Source organism: Bos taurus, chromosome 26, assembly GCF_002263795.3.
Source record: "Bos taurus isolate L1 Dominette 01449 registration number 42190680 breed Hereford chromosome 26, ARS-UCD2.0, whole genome shotgun sequence".
In the NCBI taxonomy this organism is placed as follows: domain Eukaryota; kingdom Metazoa; phylum Chordata; class Mammalia; order Artiodactyla; family Bovidae; genus Bos; species Bos taurus.
In genome coordinates, this window is record NC_037353.1 from 15,001,647 (window position 1) to 15,019,392 (window position 17,746).

Here is a 17,746-nt window from a genome sequence, read left to right on the forward strand (position 1 = left end):
TAGTTTCAGGTGAACAGCCAAGGGACTCAGCCGAACATATACATGTATCCTTCCTCCCCTAAACCCCTCTCCATCCAGGCTGCCACATAGCACTGAACAGAGTTCCCTATGCCATACAGTGGGTCCTGTTGGTTATCCATTTTAAACATAGCAATTCTACATGTCCATCCCAAACTCCCTAACTATCTCTGTGCCCCGCTGCCCCGCCACCAGCCACCACAAGTTCATTCTCTAAGTCTGTGAGTCGTTCCTGTTTTGTAAGTTCATTTGTATCATTTCTTTTTAAATTCCACACAAGGGATGGCATATATATTTCTCCTCTCTATCTGACTTATCTCACTTTGCGTGCATGCTAAGTTCTTTCAGTCATGTCCATGCTGTGCCACCTTATGGACTGCAGCCCGCCAGGCTCCTCTGTCCCCGGGATTCTCCAGGCAAGAATACTGGAGTGGGTTGCCGTTTCCTCCTCCAGGAGATCTTCCCCAACCAGGGATAGAACCCGAGTCTCTTGCATCTAACCTGCATTGGCAGGTGAATTCTTTACCACTAGTGCAACCTTCACTTTACACACCCTTTGAAAAATGACCCTGATATTAGTACAGAATTATCACGTCTCTGGGCCCAATTACAAGAAATTGTAGTGATACCAAGGAACATTCTTGCAAAAATGGGCACAATAAAGGACAGAAATGGTATGGACCTAACAGAAGCAGAAGATATTAAGAAGAGGTGGCAAGAATACAGAGAACTATACATAAAGGATCATAATGACCCAGTAAACAATGATGGTGTGATCACTCACCCAGAGCCAGACGTCCTGGAATGTGAAGTCAAGTGGGCCTTAGGAAGCATACTACAAACAAAGCTAGTGGAGTGATGGAATTCCAGTTAACTATTTCAAATCCTAAAAGATGATGCTGTGAAAGTGCTGCACTCAATATGCCAGCAAATTTGGAAAACTCAGCAGTGGCCGCAGGACCGGAAAAGGTCAGTTTTCATTCCAATCCCAAAGAAAGGCAATGCCAAGCAATCATCAAACTACTGCAAAATGCACTCATTTACAGCTAGAAAGAAATGTCAAAATTCCCCAAGGAGGCTTCAACATACATGAACTGTGAACTTCAGATGTTCAAGCTGGTTTAGAAAAGGCAAGAAACCAGAGATCAAATTGCCACATCCATTGGATCATAAAAAGCAAGAGAATTCCAGAAAAAACATCTACATCTGCTTTACTGACTATGCCAAACCTTTGACTGTGTGGATCACAAAAATATGGGAATTCTAAAGAGATGCGGAATACAGAACACCTGACCTGCCTCTTGAGAAACCTGTATGCAGGTCAAGAAGCAACAGTTAGAACAGACATGGAACAGTGCCTGGTTCAAATTGGGAAAGGAGTACATCAAGGCTGTATATGTCACCCTGTTATTTAACTTATATGCAGAGTACATCATGAGAAATCTGGACTGGAGAAACACAAGCTGGAATCAAGATTGCTGGGAGAAATATCAACAACCTCAGATATGCAGATGACACCACCCTTATGGCAAAAGTGAAGAAGAACAAAGAGCCTCTTGATGAAAGTGGAAAGAGGAGAGTGAAAAAGTTGCTTAAACTCAACAATTCAGAAAACTAAGATCATGGCATCTGGTCCCATCACTTCTTGGCAAATAGATGGGAAACATGGAAACATGAAACTTTATTTTTGGGGCTCCAAAATCACTGCAGATGGTGATGCAGCCATGAAATTAAATGACACTTTCCTTGGAAGAAAGTATGATCAACCTAGACAGCATATTAAAAAGCAGAGACATTACTTTGCAACAAAGGTCCTATACAAACTATGGTTTTTCCAGGAGTCAAGTATGGATGTAGAGTTGTACAATAAGGAATAGCTGAGTGCTGAAGAATTGATGCTTTTGAATTGTGGTGTTGGAGAAGACTCTTGAGAGTACTGGACAGCAAGCGATCAAAGCAGTCAATCCTAAAGGAAGTCAACTCTGATATCATTGGAAGGACTGATGTTGAAGCTGAAGCTCCAATCCTTTGGCCATCTGATTCGAAGAACTGACTCATAGAAAAGATGAAAGCAGGAGGAGAAGGGGAGGACAGAGAATCAGATGGTTGGATGGCCATCACCAACTCAATGAACATGAATTTGAGTAAGCTCTGGGAGTTGGTGACGGACAGGGAAGCCTGGGTGTGCTCCAGCCATGGAGGGTCGAAAGAGTCGGACACAAACTGAGCAATTGATGACTGAACTGGTCTCTGGGGGCAGACTTCCCAGGCAAATGCTGCTCCCAGAGCCAGGTGCTGAGTGTCAGCAGAGCCTCAGGGGTACCTGGAGGTGGAAGCAAGACAGGTGCCAGCACAGAGCGTGGACTGCAGACCAGTAGCATCAGCATCCCAGGGACTCACTGGAAGTGACAGGCTGCCGAGTGCTGGGCCGGGACCCATTGCTCACGGGCCCTCTCGGAGTGGTCTGGTGCTCACTCAAGGTCTGGGCCCCGCTGTGCTCTGTCTATAACCCATGGCCTGGGAAATGTGAGTTCTGTTGGGGGCCAGGTTTCCTCCAAACAGGCATGAGCAACAGCACCACGGTGACCATATCTGTGAAATCCAACCTGTGCATTGTAGCTCAGCCTCTGATGCTTTCATGACTAATTCAGGCATTTGCAAGGGTAGTCTTTCCCTCCACCCTCATCTCCCAGGCTCTGGCCATTTGCAGCCTTTCTTTTCCTACCAAGCATGTTCAGAACTTCTTACTGGGTCTTTTCCCCTAAGTCATTGTGTTTGGGCCCTTTCTGGTGACAAACTGTCCCCAGGAATGTTATCGTCGGGCACAGACTATCCTGGGCCAGAACACTGAGGACCACGGCCTCCTGAGCAGAAATTTCTTTCTTTTGATTTTCATGATTTACCTTCAGTGAACAAAGCAATGAATCATCAATTAAAAAAATACTTAATTTCTTTAGTTTTGGTTGCCCTCTATCTTGATTGCTCTGCGCGGGCTTTCTCTAGTTGCGGGGGTGGCGGGTGGGTGGCGTGGGGAGGTGGTCGACTCTATTTCAGTGTTGGGCTTCTCACTGAAGTGGCTTCTCTCATTGCTGAGCACGGCTCAAGGGCACAGGCTTCAGCAGTTGCAGCGTGTGGGCTCTTAGAGCACAGGCTTAGTAGTTGTGGGGCATCAGCTTAGATTCTCAGGCACGTGGGTCTTCCTGGATCAGGGATTGAACCCATGTCTCCTGCACTGGCAGGGATTCTCTACCACTGAGCCACCAGGGAAGCCTGTGAGTGAATGTTCTAGGCCTTTCCAAGGGAAGCACTCTCTCCCTGCCCAGATTCAGCTACAGAACACCCCTCAGAAGATCAGTGCCTCCCCTGTGCCCTCACCCATGAGGATGACCCTCTGGCCTTGTGATGGTGTTCTCTTGATGTATGAATGGTGAGGACCCCATGCAACCTTGCTCCCTCATGCATGTGCTTCTTTTTTTTTGAGTTCTTTTTTTTTTTTTTTTTTTATTTTATTTTTAAACTTTACATAATTGTATTAGTTTTGCCAAATATCAAATGAATCCGCCACAGTGTATACCGGTTCCCCATCCTGAACCCTCCCCCCTCCTCCCCCTCCCCTCCCTCTGGGTGTCCCATGCACCAGCCCCAAGCATCCAGTATCGTGCATGCGAACCTGGACTGGCCACTCGTTTCTTACATGATATTTACATGTTTCAATGCAATTCCTTCCCATCTCCCCCACCCTCCTCCCTCGTCCCACAGAGTCCAATAAGACTGATCTATACATCAAGTGGTCTCTTTTGGCTGTCTCGTACACAGGGTTATTGTTACCAATCTTCTAAATTCCATATATATGCGTTAGTATATGTATTGGTGTTTTCCTTCTGGCTTACTTCACTCTGTATAATAGGCTCCAGTTTCATCCATCCTCATTAGAACTGATTCAAATGTATTCTTTTAATGGCTGAGTAATACTCCATTGTGTATATGTACCACAGCTTTCTTATCCATTCATCTGCTGATGGGCATCTAAGGTTGCTTCCATGTCCTGGCTATTATAAACAGTGCTGCGATGAACATTGGGGTACACGTGTCTCTTTCCCTTTCTGGTTTCCTCAGTGTGTATGCCCAGCAGTGGGATTGCTGGATCATAAGGCAGTTCTATTTCCAGTTTTTTAAGGAATCTCCACACTTTCTCCATAGTGGCTGTAACTAGTTTGCATTCCCACCAACAGTGTAAGAGGGTTCCCTTTTCTCCACACCCTCCTCAGCATTTATTATTTTGTAGACTTTGGAATGCAGGCCATTCTGACTGGTGTGAAATGGTACCTCATAGTGGGTTTGATTTGCATTTCTCTGATAATGAGTGATGTTGAGCATCTTTTCATGTGTTTGTTAGCCATCTGTATGTCTTCTTGTGAGAAATGTCTATTTAGTTCTTTGGCCCATTTTTTGATTGGGTCATTTATTTTTCTGGAGTTGAGCTGTAGGAGTTGCTTGTATATTTTTGAGATTAGTTGTTTGTCAGTTGCTTCATTTGCTATTATTTTCTCCCATTCTGAAGGCTGCCTTTTCACCTTGCTAAAGTTTCCTTGTTTGTGCAGAAGCTTTTAAGTTTAATTAGGTCCCATTTGTTTATTTTTGCTTTTATTTCCAATATTCTGGGAGGTGGGTCATAGAGGATCCTGCTGTGATGTATGTCGAGAGTGTTTTGCCTATGTTCTCCTCTAGGAGTTTTATAGTTCTGGTCTTAGGTTGAATCTTTAATCCATTTTGAGTTTACTTTTGGATTGGTGTTAGAAAGTGTTCTGATTTCATTCTTTTACAAGTGGTTGACCAGTTCCCAGCACCACTTGTTAAAGAGATTGTCTTTAATCCATTGTATATCTTGCCTCGGTTTCTCAAGAGGCACTTCCAAATTTTTTTATTATTATTTTAAACAATAATCATGTATTACCTTTAAAGACCAGTAAAAACAATAAAGATACTTGTATTTTTTAAATACAACAAAACATCTTTTCATGTGTTTGTTAGCCATCTGTATGTCTTCTTTGCAGAAATGTCTATTTAGTTCTTTGGCCCATTTTTTGATTGGGTCATTTATTTTTCTGGAGTTGAGCTGTAGGAGTTGCTTGTATATTTTTGAGATTAGTTGTTTGTCAGTTGCTTCATTTGCTATTATTTTCTCCCATTCTGAAGGCTGTCTTTTCACCTTGCTAATAGTTTCCTTTGATGTGCAGAAGCTTTTAAGGTTAATTAGGTCCCACTTGTTAATTTTTGCTTTTATTTCCAATATTCTGGGAGGTGGGTCATAGAGGATCCTGCTGTGATGTATGTCGGAGAGTGTTTTGCCTATGTTCTCCTCTAGGAGTTTTATAGTTTCTGGTCTTACATTTAGATCTCTAATCCATTTTGAGTTTATTTTTGTGTATGGTGTTAGAAAGTGTTCTAGTTTCATTCTTTTACAAGTGGTTGACCAGATTTCCCAGCACCACTTGTTAAAGAGATTGTCTTTAATCCATTGTATATTCTTGCCTCCTTTGTCAAAGATAAGGTGTCCATACGTGCGTGGATTTATCTCTGGGCTTTCTATTTTGTTCCATTGATCTATATTTCTGTCTTTGTGCCAGTACCATACTGTCTTGATAACTGTGGCTTTGTAGTAAAGCCTGAAGTCAGGTAGGTTCAACATCACTCATTATCAGAGAAATGCAAATCAAAACCACTATGAGGTACCATTTCACACCAGTCAGAATGGCTGCGATCCAAAAGTCTACAAATAATAAATGCTGGAGAGGGTGTGGAGAAAAGGGAACCCTCTTACACTGTTGGTGGGAATGCAAACTAGTACAGCCACTATGGAGAACAGTGTGGAGATTCCTTAAAAAACTGGAAATAGAACTGCCTTAGGATCCAGCAATCCCACTGCTGGGCATACACACTGAGGAAACCAGAAGGGAAAGAGACACGTGTACCCCAATGTTCATCGCAGCACTGTTTATAATAGCCAGGACATGGAAGCAACCTAGATGTCCATCAGCAGATGAATGGATAAGAAAGCTATGGTACATATACACAATGGAGTATTACTCAGCCATTAAAAAGAATACATTTGAATCAGTTCTAATGAGGTGGATGAAACTGGAGCCTATTATACAGAGTGAAGTAAGCCAGAAGGAAAAACACCAATACAGTATACTAATGCATATATATGGAATTTAGAAAGATGGTAACAATAACCCGGTGTATGAGACAGCAAAAGAGACACTGATGTATAGAACAATTTTATGGACTCGGTGGGAGAGGGAGAGGGTGGGAAGATTTGGGAAAATGGCATTGAAACATGTAAAATATCATGTAAGAAACGAGTTGCCAGTCCAGGTTCGATGCATAATACTGGATGCTTGGGGCTAGTGCATGGGATGACCCAGAGGGAGGGTATGGGGAGGGAGGAGGAGGAGGGTTCAGGATGGGGAACACATGTATACCTGTGGTGGATTCATTTTGATATTTGGCAAAACTAATACAATTATGTAAAGTTTAAAAATAAAATTAAAAAAAAAAAAAAAGAACTTTTAGGTTAAAAATTATGTTGACATTGAATATATTATTATATAGTAATTACAACTTATTGTAATATAACAACACCTATCTGGTCATTTCAATAATAAATTATGCATATGAAAAAAAAAATACAACAAAACAGATGTTTCGAATGAATCACCCTATATTAATCAACTAAAAATTATCAAATACTGCAACACACATCATAAGACAATAAAGTTATATGCCACAAAATAATTATGCTAGTAAATAATTCCTCTCCAATAATGACCATTAGTCTGGAAAAGAACTGACACCAATTTGTCTTGTTGATATAGAACGTCCCTTAGTTAAACTCAACACAAAAATAAAGCAGCATTGATTTGCCATGGCGATTCTAGCCTTTTATCTGTTGGACTTTGATCCTTGAATCAACATGTGTATCCGAACTTTGGTCCTAACTGATTCTAGCATAAATTCTAACAAAAACAGAAAAAAAAAAAAGGTAGGGGGAGGGGTTGTACTTCTAATGATCTACACACAAAGATGATAAAATTATAAAGCTTTGGGAGTAAGCTTTGTCATTTCCTACTCCAGGGGATCTCCCCAACCCAGGGACTGAACCCTAGTCTCTTGCTTCTCCTGCACTGGCAGGAGGATTCTTTACCACTAGTGCAATCGGAGAAGGCAATGGCACCCTACTCCAGTACTCTTGCCTGGAAAATCCCATGGATGGAGGAGCCTGGTGGGCTGCAGTCCATGGGGTCGCTAGAGTCGGACATGACTGAGCAACTTCACTTTCACTTTTCACTTTCATGCATTGGAGAAGGAAATGGCAACCCACTCCAGTATTCTTGCCTGGAGAATCCCAGGGACGGGGGAGCCTGGTGGGCTGCCGTTTATGGGGTCGCACAGAGTCGGACACAACTGAAGCGACTTAGCAGCAGTGCAATCTAGTAATCAGATATTATCGATTCATATGTCTCCTGCATTAATAGACAGGTTCTTTAACACTAGCACCACCAACTCAATGACAGCCAGCACTGGAACTGCCAATGTCCCAAAACAATATTCAAAAAAGACAAAAGTCTCCTGCTCTTTATTTTTATGAAAATTCACTAACTGAACTAACAAAAAAGATCTTCACAACCCAGATAATCACGATGGTGTGATCACTGACCTAGAGCCAGACATCCTGGAATGTGAAGTCAAGAGGGCCTTAGAAAGCATCACTATGAACAAAGCTAGTGGAGGTGATGGAATTCCAGTTGAGCTATTTCAAATCCTGAAAGATGATGCTGTGAAAGTGCTGCACTCAATATGCCAGCAAATTTGGAAAACTCAGCAGTGGCCACAGGACTGGAAAAGGTCAGTTTTCATTCCAATCCCAAAGAAAGGCAATGCCAAAGAATGCTCAAACTATCGCACAACTGCACTCATCTCACACGCTAGTAAAGTAATGTTCAAAATTCTCCAAGCCAGGCTTCAGCAATACATGAACCGTGAACTTTCAGATGTTCAAGCTGGTTTTAGAAAAGGCAGAGGAACCAGAGATCAAATTGCCAACATTCGCTGGATCATGGAAAAAGCAAGAGCATTCCAGAAAAACATCTATTTCTGCTTTACTGACTATGCCAAAGCCTTTGACTGTGTGGATCACAAGAAACTGTGGAAAATTCTGAAAGAGATGGGAATACCAGACCACCTGACCTGCCTCTTGAGAAACCTGTATGCAGGTCAGGAAGCAACAGTTAGAACTGGACATGGAACAACAGACTGGTTCCAAATAGGAAAAGGAGTACGTCTGTATACTGTCACCCTGGTTATTTAACTTCTATGCAGAGTACATCATGAGAAACGCTGGGCTGGAAGAAGCACAAGCTGGAATCAAGATTGCTGGGAGAAATATCAATAACCTCAGATATGCAGGTGACACCACTCTTATGGCAAAAAGTGAAGAAGAACTAAAGAGCCTCTTGATGAAAGTGAAAGAGGACAGTGAAAAAGTGGGCTTAAAGCTCAACATTCAGAAAACTAAGATCATGGCATCTGGTCCCATCACTTCATGGCAAATAGATGGGGAAACAATGGAAACAATGACTAACTTTATTTTTCTGGGCTCTAAAATCACTGCAGATGGTGATTGCAGCCATGAAAATAAAAGACACTTACTCCTTGGAAGGAAAGTTATGACCAGCCTAGACAGCATATTAAAAAGCAGAGACATTACTTTGCCAACAAAGGTCTCTCTAGTCAAGGCTATGGTTTTTCTAGTGGTCATGTATGGATGTGAGAGTTGGACTATAAAGAAAGCTGAGCGCCAAAGAATTGATGCTTTTGAACTGTGGTATTGGAGAAGACTCTTGGACTGCAAGGAGATACAACCAGTCCATCCTAAAGGAGATCAGTCCTGGGTGTTCAATGGAAGGCCTGATGCTGAAGCTGAAACTCCAATACTTTGGCCTCCTGATGTGAAGAGCTGACTCATTTGAAAAGACCCTCATGCTAGGAAAGATTGAGGGCAGGAGGAGAAGGGGATGACAAGAGGATGAGATGGTTGGATGGCATCACTGACTCAATGGACATGGGTTTGGGTGGACTCCAGGAGTTGGTGATGGATGGTGAGGCCTGGCTTGCTGCGGTTCACGGGATAGTTGGACACGACTGAGCGAGTGAACTGAAACTGAGCTAACAAAAGCACAGAAAAACTAATTAGGCCTAATAAAGTTATCATCATGGTGTTATCCTGTTAATGATGTCAGAGAACAAACCTACCAGGCTTTTGAAAGTGGACAGCTAATTTCAAAAGGCCTTACCACCAGCTGTTCTCTTGTTCCCGCTCAAGAGTACTTCTCATATTCAAGCTTTCCTACACCAGCTTTCTGCTATCAGACAATCCAGTTTTACTAAAAAAATACAATTGGTTTAGAATAACATTATAAAATAACTCTCTTTGATAGAGGACATGCTGAAAAGTGACCAAATATCCTTATAGAATCAAATTCTACAAGACTGAAGGTCCCTTTTAGCCCTATGAGGGCTGCCCAGGTGGTGCTAATGGTAAAGAAACTGCCTGCCAATGCAGGAGAAGCAGGAGACTCGGGTTTGATCCCTGGGTCAGGAAGATACCCTGGAGTAGGAAATGGCAACCCACTCCAGTGTTTCTGCCTGGACAATTCCATGGACAGAGGAACCTTGAGGGCTACAGCCCATGGGGTTGCAAAGAGTTGGACAGGATTGAGCACATGTGCATGTACACACACATATACACACACGAATCTAAAATACCTAGTTCCCTGAGGGTGACAGAAACTACAAATCACTTCTTTGATAACTGCTACAACCTGCCAGAGGTGGGAATGGTGTTGACAAGGAAATAACAATTAGAAGACTGGGCAACATAAAATAGATGCTTGCATTTGCGTCAGCATCAAATCTCCGCAGTAATTATTGGCAAGTGGCGATCACAATTTAAGTCACTGATTCTGTGTTGGAAGGGGAGCTTGGAGGTCCACCTCTTAACCAATGAATGAACATCTTAGTGTAATAACTCCAGTAACAAGTGGCTGTTTAATCTACACTTAAACACCTCACTGCTTCCTGAAGCAGCCCATTCCTCCATTCCATTCTTCAGATAGTTCTAATTGACAAGTTTTGCCTTAAATTAAGGCAAAAATCTGTCCATGGGCTATTTTTATCCACAGACTCTAGTTCTGCCAAGCAGCCACCAAAAATAAGTCTCCTACATAGTAGCAGTCCTGCAAATATCTACAGTTTCTATGTCTACCTCCTTACCCCTTCCTCTTCACTTTGTTCTAAGCTAAACATCTAAGGCTCCTTCAGCCTCCTTCCTATGAAAACATCTCAAGTTCTGGCAATGCTGGTTGTTCTATTCTTGACCTGCTTTAAGTTTTCAATGTTCCTTTTAGAATGTAATGCAAACTGCATATAATTTTCCCTACATGCTCTGAATAATAAAAGCAGGTCTAACATCTTGGTTTTTCTGGATATTATATACCTAAATAACTCAGCTTACTGAAGAAGTGGCAAGTCTCTAACTATGAAGACAACGGACAGGTCAGACTTTTCACAGACTTTTGATCTGACCTACTGCAGAAAACAAACACAAAATCTAATGTCCAGTATTTTTTTTTTTATCTGATATAACAATAATAGCTACAAGTTATCAAGGACTTACTTTATAATAGAACATGCTTTACATGTCTATTATTTAACTTGACTCTGATAATAATCCAGTGACATCAAACCTCTTTACACCCATTTTACAGATAGAACTGAGACACATATCAAATCATTTGATGTGAATTTGTATAATATACGTGTCAAAACTGGGGTATAAAGAGTGGGCATACTTCATTGATGAAAGTTACTGATGATATAGGTAAAAGGACATACACTCTTATAAACCTTTGTTTAATCATAGCTCTGCCATTAACCAGCTATCTGACTTTAGGCAATTTAAGTAAATTCTCTGGGTCTTGCTTTTATCTACAAAATGGGATATTATGTGTCCATTACTAAAATTAAATTGGTACACAACTAAACCACTTGCGATTAAGACAATTAACAAAAGCAAGTTAAAATTCTTTTTCCCCATAGAAACTAGGCTTTTCTTTTTAGACTTGGTTTTAACAATCAATATGTTACGTGGGGGTAAAGGGTAACTGAATATCACCCAAATGGAAATGAAATATAGAAACAGCAAAATCTGAGTTCTAAAATTGCCGAGACCGCCTAAGACAGGTCACTGATGACCTGAGAAGATATCTGGGTGTGACAAACCCTAACAAGGTACCTGTCTCCTACTTGAAATGGTACTACTTCAAGAACCAAGATAAGGCAGGTGTTGTTCAGACTGACTACAGTATTCTCCCCTCCCTACCACTAGAAGTCTGACCTAGCTGAGGAGAGTTGACAGACTTAAGGCTCTCTCTGGGAAACGAGGGAGGATTCAGAGAGCTGGGGGAGGTAGGGGGAGGACAGTGGGAGGGAGAAGGAATGAAGACAAAATGAAAGAATGAATATAAATGGCAAATAAAGACCCTTCCCCCAAAGATTACTTTAATGAAAAACTGGAATTGGAAAAGGACAATCTTTTTTTCTACATTAAATTGGACTTCACACCTCTAACTGCAATGTATAGTTGGAAATAGTCAAAAACTATAAATTTTCCCATTTTAACTTGTTATGCTTTCTAAAAATATATATACTTACTACCCCATCCTCAGATAGCTTAACATGCCTGGCTATGTTCTATACACTGTCAGGAAACTTAACCTAATTTTGAAGAAGAAGCTGCGGATAGATTAGGATTGACATGAGAAGAAAGGAAGTATCATTGCTTTATGACACTTCAAAAATGTTGAAAACAAAATGGTGTGAGTAAAATAATTTATAAAGAATATGTTATATTCCTAAACTAGAGCAATGCCTCCACTGATATCTCCCTCTTCAGTAAACTTTTAAACAATGAATATCTTAAAAATTTTATTTTAAAACAATTTCTGATTACTGAACACTTAAAAATTCCTCTTAAGAATTATATACTAAAATGCTAATACTTAATTTGAAAGGTGGGATTTACAGTAGTTACTTCCTGAGTTTGCCACATAGACGTATTCCTTGAAAATCAGGAAAAAAAATTTAAGTTTAAAACTTTACAAGCCGAGAATTTCTATACATCTGCTGCTGCTGCTAAGTTACTCTGTGTGACCCCGTAGATGGCAGCCCACCAGGCTCCCCCGTCTCTATACGTCGAGACACTATCAAATAAATTAGATATTCTATTGAAGTACATTTTACTTTTAGACCCTAAGCCTATTTACTGTAAGGTCTTAAAGAAAAATTCGAGATTGTATTACTGTTGAGATGCAAGATTATTGTTTGTTACATACAAATGGATGCCCCCTTTTATGAACCCACAGGAGATTCTGCTCTCAAAACTGCCTGGAAAAAGCTGAACGCCCTGTGAGTTCTCTTTAATATTGTATGGGTACAATTAATCATTCTACTATCCCTTCTTTGGTTTGGTTCTTAGGAAGAACAGTGACAAATTTGTGATCTACCTTTGCAATTATGCAAGACTTTTTGGTAAACATTTCTCTGTATTAAATTTACCTCTAGCTTTACTTTCCTACGCTACCTTATTTTTCCATTATTTTGACTTCACCTTTAAAAAAAATCTTATTTTATTGTAAACCACTGTGAATACTTTTTGGAATGCTGCAGGGAAAAAAACAATAATAAGATTTGTAGTAAATATTCAATGAAATCCAATCTGGTGAAAACTGTAGGATTTATTTAAAAAATTGACCAGTAACAACCAGTTGCTAACACTCTGCTTTCTATGCATAAAACAGAGATATTTAATTTGATTAATCAAAATCACCAAATGACAGATCACTCATTCTTGTGCAATATAAGCAACATTTCTTAAATGTGAATCCATCTCCCCAAATTCTTTTTCTGTCCCAATCGTATCCCTTTGGTTCTCTTCCTTCACACTCAATAATGTGAAATCAAAATGTGTATCCACTCTACTTACTGAAAAAAAAATTGTGCTCTTCTATACTTGAAATCAGAAACTTTTAAATGATTTAATTTGGGGAAGAAATACACTTTTGGTTTTTTTCCTATGACTTTTCTCACATAGTAGAAAAAAAAATTACAGGAAAAGTCACAGTTTGTGGGAAACACAAATTGCAAATAACTTGAATCTATATATTTTTATTAAATAAAAACTTGATACTTACTGTTGACAGAATTTTCTGATTTCACTGAGGATGAATGCGCTGGGAAAAACAAAAAATGAATGTGATTAAAACAAAAAAACCAGCACTGTTTGGTCAAGAATCACTTTGCAGTGGTGTAACAGCCATAGCTATAACCAGAATTCTTCCGAGTAGTCGTGTACTTTCTAGTCAACTTTATAGTCTAGTAAACCTTACTTTATAGTCGTGCAGGAAAGCACTTCACTGTCTTTTAATCTTCCCTGTTCCTTTGACTTATCTCCCTAATTAAAATGTTAGGTCCTTTTTTGCTGCTGCGTCGCTTCAGTCGTGTCCGACTCTGTGCGACCCCATGGACTGCAGCCTACCAGGCTTCTCCGTCCATGGGATTCTCCAGGCAAGAACACTGGAGTGGGTTGCCATTTCCTTCTCTAATGCATGAAAGTGGAAAGTGAAAGTGAAGTCGCTCAGTCGTGTCTGACTCTTAGTGACCCCATGGACTGCAGCCTACGAGGCTCCTCCATCCATGGGATTTTCTGGGCAACAGTACTGGAGTGGGGTGCCATCGCCTTCTCCTAGGTCCTTTTAGGCAGGGGTATTTTAAGCTCTTGTACAGGCTGGAATACCTAGCATAAAACTTAAAAAAATAATAAACACCTATAAAAAATGTCTCATATTGCTGGGGGGGCAAGCTCATAGATTACCTACAATATAACCAATATTTCATCTACAGATTTTCAACATCCAAGAGCAGTTTACAAATAAAGAGTTTTTCTTAATACTTTTTTGAAGATCATATGCAGGTAAGAATTCACAGTAATTGAAAATCACACAAAAAACTATGTCATAAAACAACATTTGAGTTCCACAATGGTTACCAGTGAGAGAAACAGAAAAGTACTGAAAATGTATTAATTTAAAAAAAATATATCATTATATATACAGTGTCCTGCTGGAAGACCTCAGGGGAAATATTTCTGAAGGCTGCTAAGTCAAAAAAGAACATAACAGATGGAGAGTAACAATTCCTCCAACCTCTCTGGATGAAAGTCAAAGCTGTTCAGTTGTGTTTGATTCTTTGCAATCCCATGGCCTATACAGTCCATGGAATTCTACAGGCCAGAATATTGGAGGGGGTAGTCTTTCCCTTCTCCAGGGGATCTTCCCATCCCAGGGATCGAACCCAGGTCTCCTGCATTGAGGGTGGATTATTTATCAGCTGAGCCACAAGGGAAGCCCAAGAATACTGGAGTGGGTAGCCTATCCCTTCTCCAGCAGATCTTCCTGACCGAGGAATTGAACTGGGGTCTCCTGTATTGCAAGTGGATTCTTTATCAACTGAGCTTTCAGGGAAGCCCACCTCTCTGGGTAGATCTCATAATTAGTCTAAGTTGTCACACGAATGATCCCTTAAGGCCAGACAAGAGGGTGTGAGAGACACAGGATAAAGATTCCAAAGAAAGTCAAGGCCTGGACTGCCTCAAGTGCTTTATGTTATTGTGTCTTTACTCCCACTTATTTCCCAGTCATCAGAAAACAAATAAAAACATGGTTAGCCTTCCTGTAGCAAAAGAAACATCCTCTTCTCTGTCATTTTCTCTGTCATGTAAGGAACATGATACTTGCTTATAGAACATAAGTGTCTATTATCTTAAAAAAAGCACACAGTTGGAACTAGAAGAAGTTGTAGGTTTGGACTAAATGTTAAGAAAACCTGCTAACAATTACAACTATCTGAAATGTACAGGAATATTTTGGATAATGGGTTCTTTTTCCCTGGAGGTGTTGAAGCTAAAGCAGAACAAGTACATGATAAAGAGCAGAGCATCTCAGACTTTATTGTGCATATGAGTCATCCTGGAAACTTGAAGTCAACTGTAATTCAGGAGATCTGCAAGGGCTGAGGTTATGCATTTCTAACAAGCTCCCAAATGATGACAATGCAGAGGACCATATTTTGAAAGGCAAAACCATAGAATATCTTTTCAATCATGATTTCCAGGGTTGATTTCTGATGTTCCCTGCAACACAGAAATTGGCTGACTTCACTGACTCACTCAAGCACTGTGCTTAGGAACTGGGGATAAAGAATTAAATAAGTCACATAATCCTTTCCTTAACAGAAAATAAATTATTCCAAGAGTGGTATGTATTTCTAAAGGAGAATGCAGGGTGCTATCAGTATGTGCTAACAGGGAACTAGCCTTGCCTGGAAAAGTAGAGTGAAAGGAATCAGACAAGACCTACTCAAGGAACTGATCTTTGGGGCATGGTGGAGGTGGAGGAATAAGATCTTGAACTTTCTGCCAAGACAGTTTACCTAAATATCCCTTTGTGTTCATACCTGCCAAAGGAGACTGGTCCTCAAAGTCCAGTTATTGATCTTTCTTACATTTTCTCTATCTGTTGGTTCAGCTATCAAGCCATCCAATTATCTACCCATTTACCTATTTAACATTCTATATGATGGTAACCCGAGTTATGGGAGTTGACGGGATCACACAGGGAGAACAGAGAGAAAAAAGGTCTGTAAGAGCCCTGAATAATTCCAACACCTAAGGGTAAGACTGAGGAGAAACTATAGTCTAAAACATCTGGGGAGAGACCAAAAAGACAGGAAGAAAAGTCAAGAAAGTAGATTCTTTCGAGGAATGTTAGCAGTCCAAAGGCAGCTGAGATATTAAGCATTTATTAATTACTATTCAAGTTTGGGACAAATTAAGGTGGCCTGGCAAGAAAGTATCACATCAAATAGACCTAGTTACAGGTGATCAATCACAAATATCAAAAAATTAAAGAGGTTTATATGGTCCTCCTAAAGTTTGATAAAATGCTGTCATTTTCTGCTTTATACCAAAGCTGAAAAAGAAAGAACTATATCCTATACTCTCTATCAAAGATGCTCCAAATAAAGAATAAATAAGAAAGATGTCTCAATTCCACTTTGCTTGGGTTTTCTGTCTCTGAAGTTGCCCTGAAATAATCTTCAAAATGTTTCGTTTACTTATTCTTTATTATTTATACCTAACATGTGCTAGTGGGGTGCTGGGGACAGAGCAATGAACACAGCAGACAGAATTCCTGTTCTCTTGTGCTTTTATGTAATTGTCATATGTGTAATGAGGGAAAAGTTCTAGGGTTGTGACAGCATTATAAATGGGAGTCCTAATTTAGATTCGTGGTTAGAGAAGGATCCCTGAAGAAGTGACATTTAAGCTTAGAACTCAAGGATGAGTTAGGATGGGCCTGGAGGTTTTAGAGAGAGAGGAAGCAGCATCTATGCAGCCCTTAAATGTATAGAAGTTTGGCATTTTCTAGAAATTGAAAGGCTATGTGGGTGGAGTGTGAAAGTAACATGAAGAGTAGTGAGAAACAAGCCTTGTACGCTGGATCATTTAGACCCTTTGGGCTTTGTCCAGACGTTGGTTATATCTTAAGAACAACAGGAAATCACTGCTAGATAGAGAATGAATTAAGGAAAGGGAAGTGGGATGACAAGACAGTGATGGAAACAGTAAGGATAATATAGTAGTAGCCTAGATAAGAAAACATGGTTAGTTTGAACGAGAGTAGAGAAAACTTCAGAAATATATAAACTGGGGTAAAACTGATGGGATTTACATAAACATGGAAAGAGGAGTCTGGCAGGCTAGAGCCCATGGGCTCACAAACAGTTGGACACAACTGAGCAACTGACACACACAAGGATAATTTTCAGACTTCTGGTATTAGCTTTTAGGTTGACAGACATATCAGCTACTGAAATACAGGACACTAAAGGAAAAACATCTTTTAAAGAAGGTCACATGAATATATAACTTGAGGGATGCAACCTCATCCTTAATCACGAGCATCCAGCTACGTAATTACCTGTTTTGGAGGTACTGAATAAACTTTACATTGTAGGGATTAATTCTTTAATTTGGAATATTCAGTGACTAACATGATGTCTTATTATGACATAAACATATTATATAACAGTCAATGTTACAAAATCCTCAAATAGAATACATTAAATATTTTACTGGCACATGAGGATAAATTAAAAACTTTTAAATCTCAAATGAGATTTTCACACTTATTAATTAAAATTTATTTTGAAGTTTAGAACATGATTTATAGACATAAAAGACATTCTGTTTCAATACCATTTCTCAATAAACAGTAGAATACCAGTATTTTTCTTCTCATCATCTATCAATTTTACCAAGTCTAAAACTTGGCAATACTGTATGTTTGAATGTATCATGACATGTTGGAAGGAAAAGATGTACATAAGATTATAACATGTCTAATGATCTTCATAGCTGGAGCAAGGGAGCCCTCTCCTGTTCAAGTATTATGTTAACACTGGCTAGAATCTAATTCAATCTACCATTACCTACCTAATTTAACCCAATTCACTCTAAGTTACAGTTAATTTGACTCTATTACGGACT

General features: G+C 39.9%; 1 protein-coding gene across 4 annotated transcripts in view; it reads right to left on the bottom strand.

The window, feature by feature from the left end:
* The window catches only part of FRA10AC1 (FRA10A associated CGG repeat 1), a 73,954-nt gene that overhangs the window by 33,046 nt on the left and 23,162 nt on the right, over window positions 1–17,746 (bottom strand). For 3 of the 4 annotated variants that reach the window (XM_010819921.1, XM_005225623.5, NM_001076392.1), the window contains exon 13: window positions 13,332–13,370. The exons of the other annotated variant lie outside the window; for it this stretch is intronic. In XM_010819921.1, coding sequence (XP_010818223.1) covers window positions 13,332–13,370 — 39 coding nt within the window. The remainder of the gene's footprint in view (window positions 1–13,331; window positions 13,371–17,746) is intronic. 4 annotated transcript variants of the gene reach the window in all.